This window comes from Xiphophorus couchianus, chromosome 20, assembly GCF_001444195.1.
Source record: "Xiphophorus couchianus chromosome 20, X_couchianus-1.0, whole genome shotgun sequence".
In the NCBI taxonomy this organism is placed as follows: domain Eukaryota; kingdom Metazoa; phylum Chordata; class Actinopteri; order Cyprinodontiformes; family Poeciliidae; genus Xiphophorus; species Xiphophorus couchianus.
The window spans coordinates 3,586,838-3,603,553 of record NC_040247.1 but is presented as its reverse complement, the minus strand read 5'-3'; the positions used below and the strand labels follow the sequence as shown (position 1 = coordinate 3,603,553).

Here is a 16,716-nt window from a genome sequence, read left to right as displayed (position 1 = left end):
TTTAACAAGGGGCACGTTTAATTAACCATTCATCTAGGGAACGCCGGTAGTGGTAGCCCAAGGTGGAAAAACGGGTACACTTCACTGCAGGGAGGTCCTTCTCGAAAAACTAATAAAACCAGATAGAGGCCTGCATTCATCATCAGGACGTTCATGTAAGTATACATTTCTACTATTTTTGATTACTTTTATTTATAGCTAACAAACTGGGCGCCAACGAGACACCGAAGAACCAGTTAAGGTAATAAGAGCTTGTGACTTCGACATATGGATCATAACCGATTCCATTAATCAGACAGCGTCGGTGTGTTGTGCTTTTTTTAGAGCAGCGCCAACTACACATTTTGTACAGACAAAACCCCCCCGACTCACCTCCCCCAATTAAAAATGCAGAAATAACGTGAATTATTTCTAAAAGGTTTTGCGAGGTAATGCAAAAGAAAATAAATTCGTCATGTCCCCTAGAGGGCTCCGTACTTTTTCATCTGCGCAGTAATACAATAAGAATGTAATGTTTATTATTTGCCTTTAAAGTTTAGTTACTTAACTTTTTAGGTTAATTGCTTTATATTCTGTTCGTCTATAAAACATTTTTACAATAGTTTATTCCCATCAACAAAAATTTTCTTCTAAAAACTGCATATTTAGCGATCATGGACGGGTGTGGCCAAGTCTGTTCGTTAATAACCTTGTTATGTATGTTTGTGGCATAGCTTACTTCAAAATGAAAATAAAAGCAAAAGAAAGTTTGATAAAAGGAAACTTTGTGTTGTACTAAACCTTGTATGTTTCAGAAGATGGCCATGGGAAATCCCCTCCTAAAGAAATTACAAATGTCTTGGAGGGACAAATTTGTACCATTATTTTTGTTTTAAAGAGCTTTAGTGACCTCTGTCGATTAGAGAGACTCAAAGGGTGGATTACATGAAAGCTAAGAGGATTCCCTTTAAGATGATACAAAACAATATCTCATAGAGCTTTGATAAATGTCTGTATTATGAGCCTAAACCAGACATACACCAGGCTCAAAAAACAGACTATATCTGAAGCTTATAGCTATGGCTACCACTTTAGAAGCACTATCACACCAAAATATTATCTAGTGGCATGAATATTTAAACAAATACCTGTGTTTGATGCCACCATTGGTTTATTTCTAGTGGTGAGACGTTATAGCTCATAGAAAGTGAAAAAAAATGAAAGAAAAATATAAATGTAAGTCAAAATGTCATAATATCCAGCAGTAATATGACAATTATGTTTTTCTGATGTCATGTAGAACTAGAAAATACTTATAAATACTATAGTTACTCTACATGAATGTGAAGCAAAAATATACATTTTAATACATTTGTTAATAAGTAAAAAAAATTTATATTTTTGACCCATTTTCATTTTGAAAGTTGCAGAGACACCTAGTGGCGATAAAACAAAACTACATTCACTACAGATTCCTGACCTACGATTAGTGCAGCATATTACTGTAAAAAAAAGTTCACACATCGTACGTTTTAAATATTTCCCATCAGCCACTTGAGTTTTAGGATGACCACAAATTTTCAAGATGGCGGCGTTTTTGACCCTTTTCATCTAATTGCCATAAAATGTTCCCCATTTTCATGACTTGAATGAACTTTATATTACATGACATGTTTTTGATTTTGCTCATCATATTTATACAACTGTAAAGTAATAATATAGTAAAAGCAGAAACTGAGGAGTTTGCTGTTTGCGAGTCTCACAACAGTCATCAGCAGGAAGGAAATGAAGATGAGAGAAACTGAGACAGTCGTCTTAATGGTTAATGTGTTTGGCAGGGTAGCATTAGCTTGTGCTAAGTTTTTACATGTAGTTAGCACTAGTTAAGCTAAGACTCTGGTTAATCATATTAGTAGTTAGTGAATCTAACTCTTTGGTTAGGTGTCACTGGCAATTACTTCTGCCAATTTAAGTGCAAACATATATTCTCTATTAAAATTATGGCAGCCATTTTGAAAAAGCAAACATAAACTCAAGAAAATATGTAAGAGGAACTTTAAGGTTTTAACATATGTAGGTTGAGCTCTAACACCGAACATGTTCATTTAATTGGCAATTTTAGTGCAAAAGTTATTTTTCATGGCAACCATCTTCAAAAATGGCCGCCATCTTTAATTTTTCAGTGTTTTTTTTTCAAAAAGCTGACCCTTAGCAACATCTGTGCCAGGTTGTTGGATCCGCATGTGAAAGGTTTTGCTGAAATATTGAACCATCTGCTGCTCTACGGTGGCTGAAAATGTCCAGAAAGAGCTGGTTTAACTCTCCCTGATTCCCCATCAGACTTTCAGGAACAAACTGCAGGTGGCGCTGTCCATTTAGGATCTGTCCTCTGGAGGTTTACAGTCTAGCGTCGCTGACGTCCTCCCTTTGGGTTCTGTGCTCTGATTGGTTGTCCAGGTGAACCGGCCGTTCAACACGCCTGCATCTCTCCGCCCCTGTCCGGGCCAGAAGGCGTCCCACTGCCTGGTTCCGCCCCTTCACGCCCGTCTTCCTCCATGTCCACCAGCCTCTGCAGGTACTTGATGTACCTGATGGCGGCTCGCAGCGTCTCCACCTTGCTGAGCCTCTTGTCGGCGCTGTGGCCCGGCAGGTGGTCCCGCAGCTTGGCGTAGCCCTGGTTCACGCATTTGACGCGCTGCCGCTCGCGCTCGTTACGCTTCTGGATGAACGCCGGCTCGAACGGACACTCATAGACGCTGAAGTGCCCATGGTGGTGGAAGGGGGACAGGTAGGGCAGGATGCCGGCAGGACCCCTCAGGGGGCCCTTGTAAAGGCTGAGGGCAGCGGGGTCCACCGTGGGAGGGTAGAACAGGAAGGGGACAGAGGCCGACAGAGACTCTGAGTGCTGAGTCCTGCTCCGGTCCTCCCGGCCAGCAGGGGGCGACGCAGCGAAACGGTCGAAGAGCGACTGAGAGAAGGCAGAGCTCATCGTGCAATCGACCAATCAGGGACGAGGACACCTGGCTGGATCAGAGAAGCTTCATGATGGTCACCTGTGAAGAGATAGAGGGATCAGTTTACGGCATCTCCACCACGGGGCAGACATGATCTCCGAGGATGAGGAGATTACCTTCACAAAGCAGAAAAATAAGACGATGCGGTTCTTTTTGCCCAAATGAGACCCATATCTATGCCTGCCGCAATAAATCAATTAATTGTGTGATAAATTAAAAGGAGCTAAATAATCATTTTTCTCTTTCTACTGAAAACCGGATGACTAAAGTCTTCAATCTGGTGCTTTGGTGTGATGTTTTGTTTACAGATACTTCATAATTAATTTGCTTTATTGTTTCTTTTGTTTGTTTCTTCCGAAGTAAAGTATTTATTTACTTTGGATATTTAAAATGTCTTCTAGTTCCAGTGTTAAATGAATTTAAAGTTTATTAATCTTTGACAATGTGTTCTTGCACTATTATTCCGTCACCAGTATATTGCTTGAAAATGATCTCAAAACTGCAATATTATCATTTATCACAATAACTTCTGGGACAATTTATCGTCCAGCAAAAATTTGTTATCGTGATAGGCCTAACTGTATCGGACCTTTTCACTGCAGCATTAACGGCCCAGTTCTGATCTTTTTCACTTCCAGATGTGCAACGAAGTATTTCATAGCTTTCAAACTGTCTGCAGTCTGAACGGTCATGTCGCATTTTATCCAGCTTTTATGTCATTAACAAGAGACATGCGTTATAATTCGGTAAATGTGGATGCAAAGAATGGCTGGAAATAATAATAATGAACTGGTGATCTGGTGACCATGCTGTCTTTTATAGCTTTCAACAACTTAAGAAGAAGGTGGCGGCCATCTTTACTGCCGTAAACAGAGCGCTGCTGGAACACAGCTACGTTCTTCTTCTTCGGTCGCTTTGGGGACAGAAACTGTTCACACATAGGCCTGACTGCGATTGCATTTAATTAGTAGCAAGTCAGAACCAGCTGCGGTCAAAGCTGGACCAGAACCAGTTTAACTTCCTCCACACAGACAGAGGAAAGACAGTATTGGAGAACTGCACCAAATAATTTCCTCTGCTCAGTTTCCATGACTAGGCCTGTGCGATAAACAATAAATCAATTAATCGCTCAATAAATTAAAACTATCGACCTCATGGCTTTATCGTTTCTTCCCTTTTCTCTTTCTGTTGATGACGCTGAATGAAAAAAGGCTCAACTCCGGTGCTCTCCACTGACCTCTTCCTTCCTCATATCCTTACTGTAAAAAACAGCGCAGACTACAGGATCTTAGAGCTGTCAGCTGATTGTCGGCCCATTTTCAAACCCTAACAGACACACATTAGCCGACAGAAATCCTAGGTATAACGGTTCGATCGGTTTGTTCCTGCCGTGTGGTGTCCAACAATGGGCACAAAATAATGGCCGCAAGTCCAGTGAACTAATTTTAAAACCAGGCATTAATCAATGCTTTACTACAATCTACCTGCAATGCATGTGGCTAGTGTCAGCGTAAAGTCCTGACTGAATGAAAATCATTAGAACCTGTTTATGTCACGTTAACGAAGAACAGCTGAAAAGTTACCGGGTTTATCAACTGCAGTATTTCGCTCCAACTCCTCCTCTTGTCATTTCTATATTCTTTGCATGTTGAATAAACATTAATGTTGTTTCCACGTATCATCTCCAATGTCCGCTGGACTTCGGGTTGCGCCGTATCAGCTGTTTGGGATTCCCCTCCGTAATTTCCCCTCAGAAAACACAGAGGAGAATCCGCGCTTTCTGATTGGCTACCTGTCACATTCAACAGGCTGCGTTACGATCCCAGTCGGGGAAAACCCCTGATTTAGATCGGAGCGGCAACGACGATCTACCGCAACACACCACACAATCTTAGAAAGACCAACGCACACAATCTTAGAAAGACCAACATGGTAAGATTGTCATAAGGGGACAATCGGGGCAAAAAATCGTGTAGTGTGAACTATTGCATCAGGTAGTCGGATGTGCCCATATTCTCTATGTAAATGGAAATATAGCATACAGACTTCATAATGTGCACAATTTTGGTTGAATGCAGTATTTATTTACAGTTTGGCTTTATGTTGTTTAGTTTTTATTCTAGTACATTTTTTGTTAATGGTTTTTGGTTGTTTTGTTTATTTTGTTTATCAGCTCCAGTGTTAAATATTCTTTTGAAAATAAAGTGTATCTATCTTTGGCAGGAAATCACATGCATTATTACGTCATTTCCATTAAATCAGTGTAAAAAGGTCTTCAAACAATATTATCGTTTATCGCAATAATTTTTGAGACAATTAATCGTTCAGCAAAATTTGTTATCGTAACAGGCCTATCCATGACAACCATTAGTTACTATCTGCATGCCGACTGGTTGCACCATCACAAACATTAACTCTACTGGTCTTTAACTAGACCATCAGGACGTACCAGGAGATGTGAGTGTCCAGTTGCCCTGAAGGAACCTGGGTCAGTCACTAGGAGATGTTAAAACCTTAAAGTTCCTCCAAGCTAAAGATTCAATGAGCATCTACAGAACTAGGATGCACTGATAAATCGTCCCGATTTCCGTCATTCTGGGAGATCGGAGATCGGCCGATACTTAAGCGTGAAGCCGATCTCATTCGGGCCACTGTTACCGATACAGCAACTTTCTGGCTATATTTTGCAACATTTCAGACAAAATAAATCAGCATCAGCCAAAATTGGAATTGTTAGGTCAGTCAGTCAGAAAACTGGAATTCCTATACAGAACCAGAACCAAAAACTGTTTCATCAGGAATCTGCTGGTTCCTCTCCAGAACCTTTGAAACATTTTAAAGCTCATCTGAACCCAAATCAGAAGCGTTTTGTTTAGAAAAGATTTCCTCAGAAATACAATGTGAACCAGAACCAGATGATTGGTTTGTCCTGCTAAATATAAATGGAAATGCACAGAACCACCCAGAACCTCACAGAACCGCCTGGTGTCTCACCTTCAGATGGAGCTGCAGCAGATCCTCCTTCAATTCCTCTGGGTCTCTGAGTTCAGGATGGAAAGATCCGACTTTACCCTCTGAAGCTCCGCCCTCACAGGTTTGTGTGTGTGTGTGTGTGTGTGTGAGAGAGAAAGAGAGAGAGAGAGAAAAAGAGAGAGAGAGAGAGACTGTCAGGTTGGAAACCAAACATCAAATTCTGCAGGTTTTTCTCTGACGAACATTCACTGCTCTGATCAGGCGTTTCATGGTGAGAACCTCCACTTTGATACTGACAAGTCCTCCCAGTGTGTCCCAGTTCTCCCAGTGTCTCCTGGTTCTCTTCAAGTGTCTCCCAGTCCTCCCAGTGTGTCCCAGTCCTCCCAGTCTCCCAGTTGGAGTGATGTTCACATCAAAGCAGCCTGCTCCACAGAATGAGTGTTTGCAGTTTCCTCTCCCTAAATCCCAATATTCCAGATGAAAGGCGTCAGACACACACACCCTTCCTGTCATCACACGTCTGCTGGCACCGCACACGCTGATGACTGTTTACACACACACCTGCAACCTGACACTCACCTGCACTGATCCCAGTCTGCAGGTGAGGACGGAAGCTCTCATTAAGGTGCTCAGAGCGCCGTCTGATCTGAGGTCAGTCGTTAGCGGCAGGAAGTCCAGTTTCTTCCTCTGGCGACTTTACATGAACCAGTTCTGAATCTCTCAGTCTCAGATATGGCGAGAAGAAGGGTAGAGTTAGGGCCCCCACACCACTAGGAGGCACCCAAGAGCAAATATCTATTATTATATTAAACATACAATTGAAGAATACAAACTAAATGCTGTCACACATTGAAAAACATTTTTTTAATTTGGTATACAAAGAATATTCTGATCATAGCAGGTAAGTTACTTGAATCAATCTGCGTATTTTTTTACAAGCTCCTCCAATCCAAAGTGTTAAATGTTAGCAAATATAAATAATGTAAATGAATAAATTAAATAAATAATGGAAGTATGTGAATCTACACAGCCCAGGAATGATGACGATCTGGTGTTGACCTGTTGGCATGGGAACCCCCAAATGAAAATCTGTTCAGGGCCCCAGAAAGGCTTGGGCCGGCCCTGTGTGACCTAATCAGAAACAAACTTCATCAGCTTCACTCTGAGTCTCTGTGCGTGTGTACTTGCATAGCTATGAGGACATTTTGCCTTGTCCTCAATTTAAAAACAGAGTTTGTGGATTAGGGAAGAGTTTTTCTAAGTGTGGACCGCAGCCCCCGGGCCTGTTGGCAAAAAAAGAAGAAAAAATTTAATTCAATAAATTTTTAACTCATAAATATAAAAAATGTTCTTGATTAAAGGTAATCTGATTTTTACAACGGAGTATTAGGCCCATGCTAAGAAAAAAAAATTTCCACAATAAAGTCCTTGCTTTATTAAATTACTTAATTCTTGTAATTTTAATGTATTTTTGATAAAAGTATAAAATATATTTTGTATATATTTTTTATGGCCCATTACCCTATTGTTTTTTAATCAGTTTTATGTAGATGCAGCATTTCAGGCAATAAAATATTTATTCTCAATTAAAAAGGGAAGTGAATTGTTAGCTTGTTAGCTATTGTTGAATTTAGATTTTTAATGTATTTCTAATATTGTATAAAAAGGCTTAAGTGGTTAAATGAAAAATCTGTAGAATATGGGAATTTTTTATATCTCATTACTTGGTTAATCAGAATAATGAATAGAATAACCGATTAATTATTAGTTGCATCCCTAATTATATTTAGCATGTATGTTTTATTCTGTTTCTGCTCTAGCAACTTGTTCCTGCTTTTGAAATGTCGCATCAAGTAAGGGAAGGGAATGCGAGTCCCCACAAGTATAGGGAGACAGGCGTATGTGAACATGACAGCTGCAGCAGCTCCACATGTAGAGACATGAATGTGATCAGAACATCCTTAAGACTGAACCTCCATTTCAAACAGCAGATCTGCCCAAATCACCCACAACCTCCAGATGTAAAATTATTTTTTGTAAAAGTAATTTTTTATGTAAACCAACTCTGGAAGAATAGCTGATGAAGCGTGCTGCTAACAAGATTCTCAAACATAAACCAGTGAATAAATTCCTGCATGTTCTCCAACATTAGCCCAGAAGAACTTTAAAATAGTTTATACTTGGTTTATTGTTGAGTAGGTAAAAAAACTACATCCTTTAGGTGATTTTAGTTTTTAAAAATTATATATATATTTTTGGTGTGTGAATACTTTTGAGCTGATGATTTTGGCCCACATGATAAAAAGATTGGACATCCCCTTGTCTAAAACAAACTATTAGAGAAAAGTAGAACCGAAAAAAGTCAACCACAAAAATGTCCTCACCTCCCACTGTGACCTCAATTTATGGGTGAATATATTTATAGTGGTCCTCTAAATGCACTAAATACAAGAACACACACACACACACACACACACACACACACCTGTGAGGATCATAAAGAAGTAGATGACCAGCTACTGATTGTTAGAAATGATTTATTGTCAAACATCTAAATGTCCAGAGTCACTGAAACAGACACGGTTATGAGTTAGCATCCAGATCTGGGAGGAAACGTCTCCACAAACACACACACGCACGCACACACACACACACACACACACACACACACGCACACACACACACACACACACTCATCATCTGCTCAGTAGAACCCGACACATTTAACTACCTTCAGTTTCTAATTACTCTGACCTCCAGGATGACCTCCAGGAGGATCAGTACCTGCTTTGATGGACCTCTGCTCCTGATTTAATCTTATTAGTTACAAATGGAATTGAGTCCATTGGCGGTTCTGATCCGATTTCTGATGGATCACATGAAGCTTCCAGCTGGGATTCTGAGACAAGAGTTGGTTTGTGGACATCTGACCGAGATAGAGAGACAGACTGTCCCTCCATCTGATGGACAGACCTGTCCAGCTTCAGAGGGACAGACAGAGGAGGACGGCAAGGAAGAGGAGGACAGAGATGAAGGACGGATGGAGAGCCTGAGAGAGACGGAGGACTGATGAGTGGACCAGTGGATGGGCTGGAGAGAGGGGACATGTGGACAGGTGTCCCTCAGCCCATATATGGGTACTTCCACTCTGTGAGGGGAACATGAGTCTGCTTCACCATCCGGGGAGACGTCCACCTCAGGACGTAGTGAGGACCGCCTGGCTTATCGTTGGTACCTGGAGGGACAGGTAGACATCCGTCAGTGATCATCCAACCATCCATCCGACCATCCATCCGTCCATGTTGGACGAACCCTCTCCACCAACCTGAAGCTCTGGCTCCTCCAAACGGCTGCTGGGCCACAACGGATCCGGTAGATTTATCGTTGACGTAATAATTCCCGGCGGCGTTCCTCAGGACTCTGGCGGCCTCATCGATCACCTTCCTGCAGAACCAACAGGTCTGACTCAGTCTGGGTCAGAACCAGGACTGGACCCACCATGCACAACAGAACTTGCAACACGATCCTGCTACTGCTACCAAGAGCTAATCAGCTCCAGCTCTTTACTGGTCCGGTTGTAGGAACAGGGTGGACCAACTAAACCAGTTTGAAACCAGAACCTGGACTGAGCTCACGGCTCTGATCCGTTTATAGAACTCTAAAGTTCTGATCCTCAGAGATCCACTGGTTCTGTTCTCAGGTGAGAGACAGGAGTAGACCTCATGAACCAGAACCGGACAGAGACTGGTGGACCAGAGCATGAGAACTCCTTAAACCTGCTGGTTTGTTCCAGCAAGCTCAGGAGAACCAGAACCAGAACCAAAGGAGATCCACACAACTTTCAGCCCGTCTCCGTGGACAACGGACAACAACACGCATGTGCAGGAGAAACTGACTTACTGGTCGTGGGCGAACACGGATCCGGTCAGAGCGTATGGTGATGTGTTATCAACCAGCCGCAGAACCTCAGCGTAGTTCTTCTCTGGATAGACGTACACGGTCAGAACCGGCCCAAAGATCTCCTGGAAACACCACAAACACAAGGTCATGACCTCCAGCAGGCCATGTGGCCCATGTGTCATCAGATCTCCTTGAAGCTTCACAGGTAAGTCTCTGCAGTCACCTAAATAGTTTTGTTAGCATGCTAGCTTGCTAATAAATATTTAGCTAGCAAACTAACACATCTATATTTAGCTACTATGCTAAATATTTAGTTCTGAGCTAAAAATTAGTTTGAATATTTAATCTGGAAATTAAATGTTTAACTTGGAATAAATATTTAATTAAATAAAATATTTAGTTAAATATTTAGTGAGCTAAATATTCTGACCTCGTTCATGATTGGGTCCTGAGGGTCTTTGGTCACAATAATCGTCGGCTCCACAAAGTAACCTTTGCTGTCGTCACAGTTTCCTCCGGCGATGATGCTGAGGTTCGAGGAGGACTTGGCGTGGTCCAACCATCTCTTGATTCTAGCGAAGGACTGGAGGGGGCGGAGCCACAGGCACAGATTAGCCACAGAGCTAATGTGGAGTCTTAACGAGTTAACGAGGTTTACCTTATCGTCTATGACGGCAGAGAAGAAAGTGCTGAAGTCCTCGACAGGCTGAGGGTCAGAAACATCCGGTTAGTCCTCACTCTGGGTCTGATCACACACCCTGAGGCCTGCAGGGGTCAGAGGTCACTCACGTCTCCCACTCGGATGTCCTTGTGGATGTCCAGCAACTGCTCTCTGATTTGTGGCCAGCTGCTGTCGGGAACGTACATCCTGGAGCAGGCCGAGCATTTCTGGCCGCCGTACTCGAAGGCCGAGCGGATCGTCCCCAACACCACGCTCCGGACGTCCGCAGATGAGTGCACAAAATGGAAGTTCTTCCCGCCACACTCTGCCGACACAAAGTGGGTCAGAACCAGAACCAGAACCGGGACCTGAAGGATCGGTCACCACTCACCTCCGGCCAGGCGCGGAAACGTTCGGTAGATGTCTATGTTCTGGGCCACCTGTTTCCACAGACGCTTGAAGGTCCTGCAAGTGGCAAAACAGACGTGGTTGCCATGGTAACGCCAACGGAACCAGAGGCGGTTGGGTCGGGCGTCCTTACGGCACGCTGCCGGTGAAGTTGATCCCTGCCAGGTGCGGGGAGGAAGTGACGGCGTCGCCGAACACCGGGCCGTCGGCCGGCAGGAACTGGATGATGTTGGGCGGCAGGCCGCACTCGCGCAGGACTCGGTAGACCGCATAGCTGGCCGAGACCGCCGTGTCACTGGGCTTCCACAGAACCACGTTACCCTGGGGCGCACAGGGTCAGAGGTCAGGGTCAGAGATCAGTTCTCTATAGGTCAGGGCACAAGTCCAAGACCAGTCTCAAGTTTTTAGAGTGCAAGTCAAATCTCGTCATTAGGGCACAAATCCAAGTCAAGAGTCAAGTCTTTGTGGTTCTGAGGCAGGTCGGACCTGCAGAACTTGGGTCGTACCTGCAGAACTCACCATGAGAGTAGGTGTTCCTGCCAGGTTTCCCCCGATGGCGGTGAAGTTAAACGGCGCCACTGCTGCTACGAAGCCCTGAAACACAGGCAGGTCCAGAACAGGTCAGAAAACCCAGAAACCAAACGGACCCAGTAACCACGGTGACAGCTCCCTACCTCCAGCCCCCTGTACAGCGCAGTGTTGGTGCTCTCCTTGGTGCTGATTGGCTGCTGGGCCTCCAGCTCCACGGCGTGCTTGGCATTGAACCGGAAGAAGTCGATGAGTTCCGCAGCGGCGTCGATCTCCGCCTGGACCACTGTTTTACCCTGAACACCAGACACAGGGAGGTCATAGGTCACCGGAACTCCAGAGGGGTCGCCCGACCTCCAGGGGGTCACCTACCTGTCCGATCATGGTCTTGGCCAGGATCTCGGCCCTCTTGGGCCCACTGATGATGTCGGCAGCCTTGAACAGGATCTGGGCCCGGTCCTGGACGGGTTTCAGGTCCCATTCCCTCCGGGCCGCCAGCGACGCCTGGATGGCCTTATCAATCAGCTCCTGAGGAGATCCAAGATGGAGTTAGGCTGCGATTCCACAGCAGGTCGTGATGCTCAATTACGATTTATCGCTCGTGTCCGATCTTTTCTGCGTGTTCGTTCATGCTACTTATTAAATCAGACTTTTGTGGTTACGGTTTCTGACCCCAAAGCGACCTGCAGGTGAAGAACGTCCCCTAGCAACGCTTTGTTTACGGCAGTAAAGATGGCCGCCGCCATTGCTGGATGTATTTTAAAGTTGTTGGGAGCCGACAGCATGGTCACCACATGAAAGAAGCTAAAAAGGAATCAACCAAAATGTCGGCCGATGTTTACCGTCTTCTTCTTCTTTTGCTGCAGAATTATGACTCATGTCTCACATCAACGACATAAAAGTCGGATAAAATTCGACATGACTGTTCAGACTGCAGACGCTTTGAAAAGTATCGGATTTACTTCCATATATGGATGTGGAACAGATTGGATTATTTTTTGGGGGTGAAATGATCAGAATTGGGCCGTTCAGACTGCTGGGGAAAAGTCAAACATGGATTGAAGAAAAAAAAAAGAAATCGGATATTAATCTCATTTTCCTGCTGTGTGAACGCTGCCTTAGATTGGGTCTAGAAAACCCAAAATCTAAATTTTGCGTTTGGCTCAGGCCATAAATCTAAACTCTAACTCAAACGTTGGGCCTTCGTGGCGTCATGGAGAGCTTTGACTGGATTTAAAGAGACAGAACCGGAGTGTCACAATAGCATGTTTTACCCAGAAGTTATGGCGATAAACGATGATGTCATACGACAATAATAATGCAAGAAGATCAATAAATTTTACATTCTAATGAACATTAAACACTGGAACTGGAAGACATTTTAAATATTCAAAATAAATAAACAACACAACAAAGAAAATTAATCATAAAGTCTCTGTGAACAAAACTGTCCGGGTGAACCGGTTCTGGTTCTGGGGAATATACCTTGTCAGCGTAGCAGAACTTTGCCACCTTGTGAGAGTGGTTGAAAGGCTGGAAACAGAAACACACAGGGGTCAGAGGTTAGAGGCCAGGAGGAGCGTCTCCAGAACCTTAAGTGGTTCCGTGTCTAACTCACAGACAGCTGGTACCGGACGTCTTTGGTCCAAACCAGTTCATCTCCTACCACACAGGGAACCTCCTCCGTCCGCCCCTTTAGGCCGTTCAGCGCCTGCAGACACAGCGCAGGGTTAAAACACCCACCAGCAGCCCAAACGGATCAGAACCGGGCCTGGAGAAACACCACCTTCTGCAGCTCAGCCCGTTCTGGACTCCCCGCCTCGAAGCCCAGGATGGGTTCGTTCTTCACTTCCACAGCCAAACCTGGGAACGTCCGGAACCTGGAAGCAGAAAACCGTTGGTTCTGACTTGCTGGGTCGCAGCAGAACCAGAAACCCAGAAGATGTAAAGTTTAAACCCAGATTGAAACAGAACCAACCAGACTGGACCGGATCCCTGCATAATGCTTAATAAATACACAGACTCAGCTTCTCTTCGGTCCCATTTCTGGTTCTGGACCGCTTCTTGAATGTTCTCCGGTTCTGATCCAGGAACAGGACCAGAACAGAACTGGGTCTTATTCCAAATATCAGCTTAAACTGATCATCATATGGCTGCAGGTCCCACCTGGTTCTGTCTGGTTCGGAACCAGAACCATGGGTCCAGTTGAGTAAACAACTCGGTACTACAGAACTTTAAATATTTCACGCTGTTCTACTCTGGGCCAGTTTGTTTCGATTAGACGTTTCAGAACCAGAACTTTGTTTTCAGACACCAGATTTGGACCGGGTTTGGGTCAGAACCTTCAGATTTTTAAATAAGCTTTTAGAACCGGTTCTGGTTCTGTTCCAGCATCCTGTCCAGAACTCAGAGAGCCGAGCCTTCGATTAATTTCAGCTTCTCGTAATAAAACCCAGACTGGACTCGGGTCTGTCCTGCAGGTTCTGCTCTGATTAAACCAGGTCAGGTTTTTCGGACTCACCCTGTTGTTCCGCTCATTTTTCTTATCTGTACTTTGGACCGGGTCGGATCGGGTCGGAGCTGCTGAGATGTACAGCTCCCTGCGCTCGGCTGTGATTAACAGCAGCAACCTGAACCCTGACCCGACGAAGAGGAGGAGGAACCAGAACCAGAACCAGCTGGGCTTTTCCCACCAGAATTGGTTGGCCTTCACCCCGCGCTGCTGCTGCAGCTGGAACAACAAACAGCGGCCCTGAGGCCCCCGGGGGCCCGGCAGCTTCAGACTCTGATCATCTGCAGCTTTCCTCTGTGTGGAGGTGATCGATTTTCCAGATCAATAATTCTAGAACTGGTTCTGGTTCCAGTTCTGGTGTTTCAGTAGACCAGAACCTGCAGAACCAGTCTGACTCGGAATCTGAAATATTTATTTGATGATGTTTGGGGAAAAAAAATCCCCGTCTGTTTAAATTCCAGCTGGTTTTAATTATTAGACATATTGACAGTTCAAAGGTCAAGCCTCTTCTAGTGTTGAGTCTGACATTAGTTACACAGTCAATATGCAAATATATGAACAGAAAACAGAATTAGCCAAGAATTCCCCCCAAATAGTCACCAGGGGGCAGCAGAGGAGAGCTCAGCTGTGGTGGCTTTGAGGAAAGTCGGGATACTACAAAGATGGCGGCCAAAAAGTAAGCAGCTGACCGAGCAGCAGGCTTCTTTTGGGTTTTTCATTATAGCTTAGTTTTATTTCATTGTCACTGTTTGTCTAATTCAGTTTTTATGAGCTATTAGTTAAATGTTTAATTTGCTTAAGCGCAGGGCCGACAGGAGGCCGTAATTTGCTGAAGTAAACTGCTTGGTGTGGGTGCAAAAAAAAATCTATTTCACATTAGTTTGAAAGGCTAAAAAATAGTCATAAACACAAAAACAAAGGATATTACGAGTATAATTTCAGTGTGTTCTACTTAATATTAATTTCATTTCATTGTTTATATTTACTTTTAACGAGGTTACTATTTCTATTGTGACCACTAGATGGCAGTAACAGTTACAAACTACATATTTAATTCCTGCTGTTTTTTTTAACCTGTGCTTAGTTTCTACTCTCCAGAGATTAAAGTAGTACATCGGATGTTTTTATAGTATTTTCAAGTTATTTCCAGGAAACAATCACCAACACGTGTTTCCTGCTGAGTGTCTGCGCAGCTGCAGTGGAGCAGCTCTCCTGCAGAGATCAGAACCAACCTGGATCTTCCTCCTCAGGCTGCAGGAGATCAGGTGTCATTAGGTAACACGCAGGGCGATAACACACCTGAAGCTCAACAGCACCGCGTGATCAGGCGCCTTTTGTTCCCACAAAGTTACTGAAAGTGTCAGTGTGACCCACTGACACTGATCATCTGAACACCTTCTGGAAGTCTTCGGAGTCTCGTGTCCGCTCATGTGAAGTTCAGCGCTGGGACTTACCCCCTCCAGGACCGGCCCAGCAGCACCCGGACACGGAGCATCTTCTGTCTAGACCCAGCGGCGCTCAGAGAGAGAGAGAAGCTGAATGGCCCCGTTCCAGGCCCGAAAACCTGATCAATAACCGATCCGGAGTGATTAGGTAGATGACAGGAGGCCAACTGGAGGCAGTTACCTGCTGCCAGGGGGGCAGGCTGCGGCCAGGTCTCCCAGTCCGCCTCAGAATCAGCCCCACTCAACCAGGAATACTAAACTACTGAAATTAGGTGTTTTTACATAAATATCACTCAACATGAGGAAATGTTTCACCTTAAAACCATAAAATGTTTTTCTGGTCAATTTTTAATATCCCTCAGATAAATGGAACCTTCCAGAGGCGGGTATTTTTCTGACCAATCACAGTGCAGCACTATTTTATCAGCCAATCAATTCATTACTGAAACACCAGGCTGCATAACTTTTCTGTCAGCGTGGTTCTCCTCCATTCACACACCGGCGAAGCTGGGGGCGCGCCGGAAAGGCGGAGTTTGGACCGAAACACAAAGGACTGTTTATTAAAAAGAAGCAAATATGTCACTGAATCTTTTGAATGTAATCGGTCTGTGTGTAAACTTCCAGCTGATCTATGAAAGTTATCTGGAAAGTTAATATTAAATATTAAATACATATTACATATAAATACATATAAATATATATTAAATATTAATATTAAACGTTGCAAAGATGAGTAATGGTGTAAAGATGAACGCTGATTACACCAGTAGGTGATCTCTATTGGGATTCATTTCTTATTCAACTTTCTCTCGTCATCGAACTTCTCATTCCTCCCTCTCGGCTTCACTTCAAACCGGCCCACATACCGGCTGACTGGTCAGAAGTAGACCCAATGAATTTAGGTTTCCTTGAACGTAAATGTAATATTTTGAAAGACAACTTAGGAGATGAATGAATGAACATAAATTTGAGCTATTCAACTTCCAGCAATCACAGGAAATCTTGTAACTTAGAAATATCTTCACAAAACACTTGAATGTGAATCAGAGGAACTTAATTAAATAATTAGGTCTAACCTCAACATGTTCACCTTTAATCCTCCTCAGATGAACCCTCCATTCATGCCATAATTAGTCTGCATATTGTGGGATGTCCTCCAGTAAAGAGAGTTTGATGTTGATGCGTGAGAGTACCCGGAGAGAACTAGTGCATGCACTGGAAGGGGTTGACAGAACGGGCGGTTACAGCCTGCAGTGACATAAAGTGACCGGAGGGGGAGACAGATATCAGTGTGCC

At 44.0% G+C, this 16,716-nt stretch overlaps 3 protein-coding genes across 5 annotated transcripts in view; 1 reads left to right on the top strand and 2 right to left on the bottom strand.

Moving 5' to 3' along the window:
- Nucleotides 1–2,164: 2,164 nt before the first annotated feature.
- Nucleotides 2,165–6,489, bottom strand: LOC114135032 (achaete-scute homolog 5). The gene is made up of 2 exons (XM_028001940.1): nucleotides 5,988–6,489; nucleotides 2,165–3,032 (listed from the first exon to the last, which is right to left on the bottom strand). Exon 2 carries the CDS (start codon nucleotides 2,966–2,968, stop codon nucleotides 2,450–2,452), a length of 519 nt encoding a protein of 172 aa, XP_027857741.1. The 5' UTR covers nucleotides 2,969–3,032; nucleotides 5,988–6,489; the 3' UTR covers nucleotides 2,165–2,449.
- A 1,997-nt stretch (nucleotides 6,490–8,486) lies between these two features.
- On the bottom strand, nucleotides 8,487–15,585 carry aldh4a1 (aldehyde dehydrogenase 4 family, member A1). 3 transcript variants are annotated; one of them, XM_028002153.1, is made up of 15 exons: nucleotides 15,430–15,585; nucleotides 13,250–13,343; nucleotides 13,082–13,174; nucleotides 12,949–12,996; nucleotides 11,836–11,991; nucleotides 11,610–11,759; nucleotides 11,455–11,529; nucleotides 11,069–11,256; nucleotides 10,919–10,992; nucleotides 10,656–10,852; nucleotides 10,525–10,572; nucleotides 10,297–10,449; nucleotides 9,867–9,988; nucleotides 9,292–9,410; nucleotides 8,487–9,201 (listed from the first exon to the last, which is right to left on the bottom strand). In XM_028002153.1, exons 1-15 carry the CDS (start codon nucleotides 15,468–15,470, stop codon nucleotides 9,089–9,091), a joined length of 1,671 nt encoding a protein of 556 aa, XP_027857954.1. In that variant the 5' UTR covers nucleotides 15,471–15,585; the 3' UTR covers nucleotides 8,487–9,088. The 3 variants fall into 3 exon arrangements, with proteins under 3 accessions (XP_027857954.1, XP_027857953.1, XP_027857955.1); XM_028002152.1 differs by lacking the exon at nucleotides 15,430–15,585 and adding an exon at nucleotides 15,275–15,423; XM_028002154.1 differs by lacking the exon at nucleotides 15,430–15,585 and adding an exon at nucleotides 13,985–14,140.
- The window catches only part of rnf123 (ring finger protein 123), a 46,612-nt gene continuing 44,087 nt past the window's right edge, over nucleotides 14,192–16,716 (top strand). The window contains exon 1 of the mRNA XM_028002143.1: nucleotides 14,192–14,279. The gene's annotated coding sequence lies outside the window, so the exon portion shown is untranslated. The remainder of the gene's footprint in view (nucleotides 14,280–16,716) is intronic.